The following is an 8,957-nucleotide window of genomic DNA, read 5'->3' as shown; positions in this document are numbered from 1 at the left end:
AGTGGGATGAGGCCCAGGAGCTGGTGTGCTGCCCAGCCCTGGGGCCGACTGCGTCTTCTGGAACAGAAATGTGTTTGTGTGCATTTGAAACCTGAACTGAAATGTTTGTCTGACCATCTGAGCACCCTACGCTGCAACCAGAACAAGACAGGATGTAAGAGACACGCTGCCCCTGCCAGGGAACACCTGGGCAGGGAGAAGCAGTGCCCAAATGCCAGCAGGTGCCTCAGCAGGGGTGCTGTGCCTTGCCCGTGCCACGGCCCTGGGAACGACACCGGGAGAGCAGAGCAGGTCAGCATCGCCAGCTTTACAGGAAACCTGGGAAAATGAAAACCTCCCTTTTGGAGAGCAGATGATCAGGGGTGGCAGCCAAGCCTGTCTCTGAAACCCCCCGCTCGCCCAATCAGACAGGGGGCTGGGAAGAGCAGAGCACTCATCAAATGACAGAGGTTCCTGCTGTCACCTTAACCCTGGTTATCAAGTGACACCGAGGACGTGCTGCAACACTCCACAAACTGCTCTGTTTCCCAGCTTACTTAAACGCAAGCTGGACTTGTACAGAAATAAACCTTCACAGCATCGTTCAGGGAAGACGTGCCACGTGGAGGTTCGCTGCTGAAGCTCCCAAAGGAGAGGGCTCCGGCCGCGGGCAGGGCTGGCTGGGTGCTGGGGCTCTGTCCGGGGAGCTCGGCTCTCCGCCGCGCTGATGACAACCTTGTCACTGCCTTGCTGAAAGCTGCATCCTTAGAGGACTCTGCCTGCCACCATGCCTGCTCAGCAGAAGAAAATTATCTTCTGCATAGCTGGGGTGCTGAGCTTCGCTTGCGCGCTGGGGACGGCGGCAGCCATCGGCACGCAGCTCTGGGTTAAGGGGACGATACTCTGCAAGACAGGAGCCCTGCTCGTCAACGCCACCGGCCAGGAGCTGGAGAAGTTTATTGGCGAGATCCAGTACGGGCTTTTCCACGGCGAGCGTGTGAGGCAGTGCGGGCTCGGGGGGAGACCTTTCCAGTTTTCATGTGAGTAACAATGGCATTTGAATTATTTAACGTCGCGCTGCTGACGGCTGAGGGAGCCGGGAGATAGCTGCCCCAGCGTCCCCTCGCTCCTAGACAGCCTAACATCACGAAATATCCTGAAGCAAATGCTGCCGCTACAGTGTTCTGGTCTTCAGGTTCAAATGACTTCTTTTCTGATACTAGTAAAGCCACTGCAACATTTTCAACAATCTCTATTGCCATTAAACAGATATCTAAATTTCAAAAGATTTCTACTATTACTTTAAAAAAAGAATAGGTTGGGGTTTTTTTCAATTAATCTGTGTCATCTTCCTCTGTGCACATGTCAGTTATGTCCTCTGTTCCATGGTAAAAGGATGAACTAAACTAGCAGATATCTCATGAAAGAGCTGGGGTGTAGATATGTTTGGCTGCTGTCAGGAAACAAAGCAGCCAAAAAGTTAGCAATCTGCTGCATCAATAGGAAAAACAGCTGCTTGGTGCTAGCTGGTGTGCAGTCGGTTCATCTGCAAGTACAACTTGGTATCTGACACACAGAATTTTATCAAAGACTGTTAGCAGTGGTTTTGCTTTACATGTAATATTCATAACCTATTTATCTTCAAGGATAAGATCAATAAAATGATCAAGTGAACACAGTTTGTATAGATCAGCACGTTAAACAGATGATAACAAACAGCCACTTGTTGTATGCACAGTGTGCCACTGAAGCTGTTACAAACGCAGTTTAGAAGCATTCTGCTGGTAAATTGCTCACACAAGTCATCAAGGCGAGGTAAGGTTACCAGATTAGGCAGCACAAATTATTCACTACATAATATTTCCCAAAGCAGTAGTCCAAATTCATTTCATATAGCATTAAGATTTGCCACCTCTAATGAAATCCCAGCACTAGTATTTATATGGCTGCAGTTCTCCTCCATGGCTTTGTTTGCCGTCGCAGTGTGCAGACATCCCACCACCGGTCACGGGCACGGGTGGGTTCCCCGAGGGCTCTACAGCAGCAGCTCGGTGACTGACCTTGGTCAGGGCTCATGGCAGCGCCGGAGCAGTGAGGCAAAGCTGAGAAAGAAGGACAAGATGCAGCAGCAGCCCAAGGCCACAGCCGTCCCCGCAGCAGCCCCTGTCCGCACACGCACCCCAATTCCCGCTTGTCCGGCCACAGGATGGAGCCCGGCCAAGTAGCCCTGGGGCTCGCACCGGCCCTGCGGGAGCTCCCCAGGCCAGGACAGATCGTGGCCAGTTTGGTGCCAGTGCCGCATCAGCTCAGGGCATGGGGCAGGACTGACTTGGGACACCAGAGAAGCCAGAGAAGCCACAGCCGAGACAGCTCGCTGGCTTCGCTTTCTGGTCATTTTTTCACCTATTTGCTACTTAAATATTTTTAGAGCATTTCATTGACGTGCCTTGCATTTGGGCTCCCATCACGGCATTTCATCTTGTCATGGCTGGAATAGTTTAATATACTGCTAGTGTGATTGTAACAATAGTTACAGAATAATTTAAATTTTGTGGGCAGCGTGAATTAATATTACAGGTACGAGACAGAATACAAATGTGCAGCTTGTTTGTGGTGATTTAATAATGTCAGTCATCACATTTTAAATATCTCACAGTGCTACGTAGAGGTGAGCTCTGGAGCAGTGCAAGTGCTGCCCAGCACTTCCAACCAAAAGCACTCCAGGGTTACAGACTTCGCTCTCGCCACGGCCATATGCTCTCTCCCCATGCGCTCAGGATCTCGTGTAACCAAGCTGTCCTACCAAAACCTTTACCAAACCTGCATTCATAAGTGTTATTTCAACAGAGCACACAAACAGAAAAGTAAACAAAGAACAGAAATAACACCAGGTGAAGTTTTTAATTAGTCTCAGCTAAGCAACCCACTTTGGAACGGTCAAATACCAAAACCTGAGTGTTCATAGAGAGCTGCAGAATTCTACTGCACAGGACACTACTAAAAATTCATGTTTTTAATATGAGTGCCCAGTGCACATATTCAAAGAACTCCAAGGCTTTCAGGAACTGCATGAAGAAGAAAACGTTGCAAAGTAATTCACTCAACCTCAGTAAATATCACTGTTCTCATTTTCAGACAGAGAAAATGAGGTTTGAAGCCCGTGTTTTAATGCCTTTTCCCAGGCTCTGAAATCAAGGTTGGATTTCATCTCACGCCCGAGGCACCTCGGGTCAGAGGTGAAGCTGCGCCGTGCCCATGGTGGAGCAGCATCTCTCCCCAGGGAGAGCAGCCTTGATTCCCAGTACCCTGGTCCCAGCCCATCGGGCACCAGTTGCAGCAGATCCTCTCCTGCAGTTCCAGGGCTGAAGCACTGGGGTCAGAGACACAACCCCAGAGCCTTCACTGACCTAAACCCCAGCCCAAGCTTGACAGCTAGAGCATTCTTCTACCTTTGACCCTCCTTCTGTACAAGCCAAGCATTTCTAGTGAGGTACCTCACTAGGTCTCACTCACAATATTGTAAACCTGCCCGCTGTGTTATTTACATGGACTGGCATCCCTTATACAGCCCTCTGAAAAGACATGCTCCGAGGGGACCTGGGGCACTGTCCATACCTGAAACACAACCTGGTCACAGCCGGAATGATGTCACCAGCCCGGTTGTACGGACCACGGCAAACTGCAGGGCAGGCTCTGCCTCCGTGAGCTTTCCCTGGTAGCTGATGGCGGAAGCATTGATGTCCTCCTTACAAATGGTTCTCAGATCACCTTTTATTTAGATTAAAAAGCAAATGCAATACCTACTTCAATAGGATTTATATTTAGAAAAAAAACGGCTGGGTGATTTAGCACAATATGCCTCTGCTAGAAGCATTCACTGCAGAGACCAATTAACGAGGGAGGCCAGTTCACGTTCTCAGGGGCTGCAGCAGACTCGTCCCACTGGAGCCAGTGCTCTCGGGAGCTTGCTGGGAGCATCCTGGAAAGCAGGACAACCGTACACAACATACACACCCGTAGTTCAATCCACTGAAGTGCACTTTAGCCTGTCTGAGAAGAAAAGGCATGGAAAATGGGCTAAGTGATTTAGTTCTGTGTTTGTTCCCATTAAATGCTCCCCTCTGACCACTGTATCTCTTTTAATTGTAAAATGAATTTTCTCTGCCAGCAAACCCAGTTCGGCTGGGGAAAGCCTTCTGCTTCATTTGCTCTTGCTGATTCTCATCAGTTTCTGGGTCAGCAGTTCATTTTCTAAAGGTCACTGGCATGCATCCCTACCACACCATTTCATTCACTGTGATGAAGGAATGCTTTTCTTTCAAGACAATACAGCTGCTGGAACTAATTTTTCCTGATATGTCACATATAAAATTTTAATGACATAAACCACTATACAGGCAGGTGCCAAGGGAAAGACTCATACAATGCAGTAATGTTTTCTTAAAATAAACAATACCAAATGGTATTATTAAACACACAGGTTGCATGCCCTCCCAACAGACCAGGCGGTGTTGCAAACCCTGTTCCTTGCAGCAGTTCTGCAGGGGCAGGGACTCCAGCCTTTGTGCTGGCCAGCCCGAGTGGTACAACAGTGATGTTGTGCTGTCCATCACACTAACAGTGCAGGCTCCTTAAGTGTGTAAATACAGGAAATAGGTAACGCATGTGCCCCCCATGCCCTGTGCCCCGCGAGGGTCCGTGGGCCCTGGGTCCCCTCCCTGCTCCCAGCCAGCCACCCACAACGTACTTACTGAACACAGCTTCAAGAATGGTTTGCAAACACTTGCTTCATTAATTTCCCTTTCATTTAATCAGGGAGATAAATTGAATTGACGCCACATTACCTGCTTCTCTGTGTTTACTGCGTGGTGAGCTGCAGAGCTGTTTGCTGGTAAACACTTTACAAGGTGGAGTAATTTATGTGAGGCGTTTTTACTCTCCGCACGCTCCAGCTACAGCGAGGCAGCGCCGAGGCGTTATTACCCTCGATTTAATCGTGCCCCTGTGGATCGGGAGCAGTTAAGTGTGTTTGATGATCCCTTCTAAAATACCCGTTGTTGCCAAACAAACATGAATGATTAAAAATTATTCTCTCGTACTGAGTCTGATTGACTATCCCCTTGTGCCCTAGCTAAGCAGGATCACAATTGGAAATAGTAGCTAAAAAGCTGCATAAAAATATTTAAAACAAAGTACTCCTCAATTTTTGCATATATAGTCACGCCTGCCCAGAAATATATCCCTTCTCTATTTAAGGATTTTTATCAAAATACCATTTTTTTTATATTTTCTAAAAACAGAAAAGTGCCACAGGATAGGAGGTAAGAAACCTCCGATCCTTTTAGGTTTCTACACATCTCTTTGGCAATAGCTGTTGGTGGATTTTCACAGGGAGTCTCCATACAATAAGCAATTTCACATGATACCTCCCCAGATATCATATGATCCCAGAGCCTCGAAGGTCTCCCAGCGACAGGCAGCGCACAACACACTTAACCTGCCAGCACAGCAGCACCACGGCTCCACTAATGATCTCCTGCCTCTTCATAATAAATGTGGACCTTTTAACTTACTTAAGGCTTTCAGAAAAACACATACTTTTAGCCAAAATTCTCTGGGTATAAACTCGACAAAACAGCACTGCCTATTTGTAGTTGAAGCATTGGAATTGCTGCTCTGGAACAGAGCGGGGACCAGCACCCCAGCCAGGGGCTGCCCAGCCTCCCCCTGCCCAACCAGCCCGTCCCAGGGAGCCAGCAGAAGCATCCCTCAGGCAGGGGAGGTACCTCACTCTGTCCTGGGGAGCCAGGAGAAGCGCCCCTTGGGCAGGGGAGGTACCTTACCCTGTCCCAGGGAGCCAGGAGAAGCATCCCTCGGGCAGGGGAGGTACCTCACCCTGTCCCAGGGACCACATGGCAGATGTGGCATGAATACTGACACAGGGTGAGGAACATCTCATCTTCACCTGACCCTCTCTGCACCTGTGCTTTGGAAAATAAAATAAATACAAAACTCTACTGACCAGAACCATCCCATCCAAGAACGGCGTTTCATACAAGTTGCTGACCACCCCAGGCAGGGTTGGGTGTGAGAGTGACACACACGTTACTTGTAACCAAGCCCAGGAGCTGATAAAGATCCAGGCAGGAAAATAAATATCACTTGCCCTCCATTCAGTGAATGAGCCAAGCAGGTACAAGTTCATTTCCAATCTCAAGTCCCTCACTGGGACCTCGTGAGGGTAAATGCAGTCTGTTTCTGGGTTTACTGTCCCCTCTCCACAAGAGGCGAGTCAGTGGCTGAGCTGCCAGCTGAGGGACACGAGGTCAGGCCCATGACACAGGCACTGTGAGCAGCCCTTCAACCCACGGCCCATTTCTAGTTAATAACTTCATTTACATCTGTGGTTGCATTTGGAAGAGCACAATTTAAAACAATTACCACAAAGCAGCAAGAAGTCCCTGGCCTGACTTCTAAAACAACTTTGCCTAACATGTATAATAACGTTTTGTTTGCTTTGTTTGCAGTTTTTCCAGATCTGCTCAAAATTATCCCTGCAAGTATCCATGTTAGTGTCGTTCTCTTCGGTACCGTACTGATTGTCTTTGCTCTGGTGGGAGCAGGTTTCTTCATGTTCAATGCTTTTGGCAGCCCTTATGAAACCCTGCACGGCCCCATCGGGTTGTACCTCTGGAGCTTCATCGCATGTAAGTACCAGCCCACCCCGACCAGGCTAATGCCCCCGCGTGTTGGCTACCTGCAGCGGCCGATCTATCAGCCTAGGAGACTGTATTAAGGACTGTGGCTGCATTGACTCGAAACTGGCATGACAAAGCTTGGCAGAAAGGAGGATCATTTTGCATGTATTTTTTAAACTGGAGTTTAGAGATAAAATCCTGAAATCCTCCATAAGGGTGGGCAGTGGGACGGGTACAGGGGCAGACAGCCCCCAACCCTTCTATGTGAGCTGGCAGAAAAAGGGATGGTGGCCACGAGCTGAAGGGACCCATCACAGACACACAGCACATGGCTGGAACCAGGAATCGCACCAGAGGGGCAGAAAGGGGGGAAAAAAACCCCAAACAAATCAAAAAGTCCATGATGCACTGCTCGCATTCTCTATGATGAGAGGTTTCCAGCTGTGTGAGCCAGATCACCACTTACACCAGAAAGACTTTCTTGGGGAAGGAAGGAATTGGGAAGCAGAAAGGGAGAGACTGACAGCAACTCGCTGTAAAACCACAGCACACGGGGCTAAGGGGCCATCCCCATCCCTCTGCCACTTAGAGAAGGTAAAGCCCTTTCTCTGAGTCGCTGGCTTGCCTGACAAGAAGATTTCCCCTTACTTTACAAAGTATTACATATTTCAGTCATAATTTAATAAAGGAGTTAAGTGCATATTTATCTTTAAACGTGTGGACAGTTCCGTTATGTTCAATGGGACAGTGAGCAGCTTAAAACCGATAAAGAGCTCAGATGCTGTGCTGGATCAGGGCTCTAAAGCAGCTGTGCTAATTATTATGAGTACTAAGTCCAATTCAATTAAAAAACTTACCAATTTCAATGGCTGTTGGCTTGGATTCTAAAAATAATCCCTGCTAAAGCTGAGTCATGATGGCCAGAACACCACCATCACTATGGCCCTTGGTTGTGACATCCACCAGCTGGTCTTGCTGCAGGGACTGCCGAGATGACGAGCCTCTCTCCCTCTGTTTCAGGTTGCTGTGGTTGCCTCATCATGATTCTCTTCTCTTCAGAAGTGAAAATCCATCATCTTTCTGAGAAAATTGCAAATTTCAAAGAAGGAAGTTTTACATTCAAGACTCACAATGAACAGTTTGCAAATTCATTCTGGATCGTCCTGGTTTGCTCCTTGGTGCAATTCCTGAACGCCTTGTTGATACGATTTGCTGGATATGAATTCCCCTTTTCAAAACCAAAAGATTCAGGGAGAACCACTGGAGCAGTTGACCTGATGTATTAGTTACGTAATTCAAGAACATTTCAAGAAAAGACTCACATCACCACTACGTTCAACAACCACCAGATGTACTAACAGCACCCTGCATTCCCTGGTCATAACCACGTGTGAGGGCGGCTGACAGCTGCCACAACAGCCTTTGGTTTTTCCATCATTTTATTCTTAATTAATAGACATGTTCTTCTTAATGCTAATGTATGTCGTTAACGCGTTGTTTGTGTTACATCTCATGGTGTTGTTTCCTATCAGCAAATAACAAGAAGTCATGTTTCACCCTCCTTGTTCCTGATGTTTCACGAAGCTGCTCCGACACGCCTGGGGAAACCCCGAGCAGGTCCCTGGGGTGCCGCGCGAAGCCAGGCTCAGCTCTTTAACATCAGCCCAACCTCACGTGTTTTCCACCGAAACTCAGACAGACACCCCTGCTCAGTGTGTTCTCATAGACCGAAAGAGAAAACAGACCCTGAGGTTTCCATGACCCGTGGGCTTCCCCTGCTCAGCTACGCGGTGCCTGACCGGTGCCCCTGAACGCCGGCCTGGCAACAGCAAGTGCCAGGAGCCAAGGGAGCACCACTCCACTCGGGTCTCACCTTCTCTCAGCTCATCTCCCCACAGAACTTGCTCAGTTGTACAGATACCTGCTAACTCTGCATTATTTTCCCTTGAGCTGTGTGGTGGTTGCACTGGGAGCACTGGGCTGGCAGCCAAACCCAGCCGCTCGCTCCATAGACCTGCCAAGGGGACTGGGGGGCAAGGGTAAGGAGACTCATAGGGGGAGATAAGAACAATTTAGTAATTGAAATAAAATAACACTTAAAATAATAATAATACTAGTAATAAAATATGCAAATGAGTGATGCCCAGTGCCATTGCTCACCACTCGTCAACCTATTCCCAGATCACGATCCCGCAGGAGCGACAATCCCAAACCGAAACCACAATCCCGGGAGAGCCAGAGCCCAAGCGAAAGCCAGAGAGAGCAAGAGAGGAAGAGCCC

General features: G+C 48.5%; 1 protein-coding gene across 2 annotated transcripts; it reads left to right on the top strand.

Moving 5' to 3' along the window:
* The first annotated feature begins 766 nt into the window (after nucleotides 1-766).
* On the top strand, nucleotides 767-7,963 carry CLRN1 (clarin 1). Of its 2 annotated transcripts, none has more exons than XM_010166574.1 (3): nucleotides 767-1,019; nucleotides 6,507-6,686; nucleotides 7,698-7,963. In XM_010166574.1, the coding sequence occupies exons 1-3, from the start codon at nucleotides 767-769 to the stop codon at nucleotides 7,961-7,963; spliced, it is 699 nt and encodes a 232-aa protein (XP_010164876.1). The 2 variants fall into 2 exon arrangements, with proteins under 2 accessions (XP_010164876.1, XP_028940486.1); XM_029084653.1 differs by having other exon boundaries at nucleotides 7,659-7,963.
* The last annotated feature ends 994 nt before the right edge of the window (nucleotides 7,964-8,957 follow it).

The sequence above is a fragment of the Antrostomus carolinensis genome, unplaced genomic scaffold (assembly GCF_000700745.2).
Source record: "Antrostomus carolinensis isolate BGI_N321 unplaced genomic scaffold, ASM70074v2 scaffold44984, whole genome shotgun sequence".
Lineage (NCBI taxonomy): Eukaryota > Metazoa > Chordata > Aves > Caprimulgiformes > Caprimulgidae > Antrostomus > Antrostomus carolinensis.
This window is presented reverse-complemented; position numbering and strand designations above follow the sequence as displayed.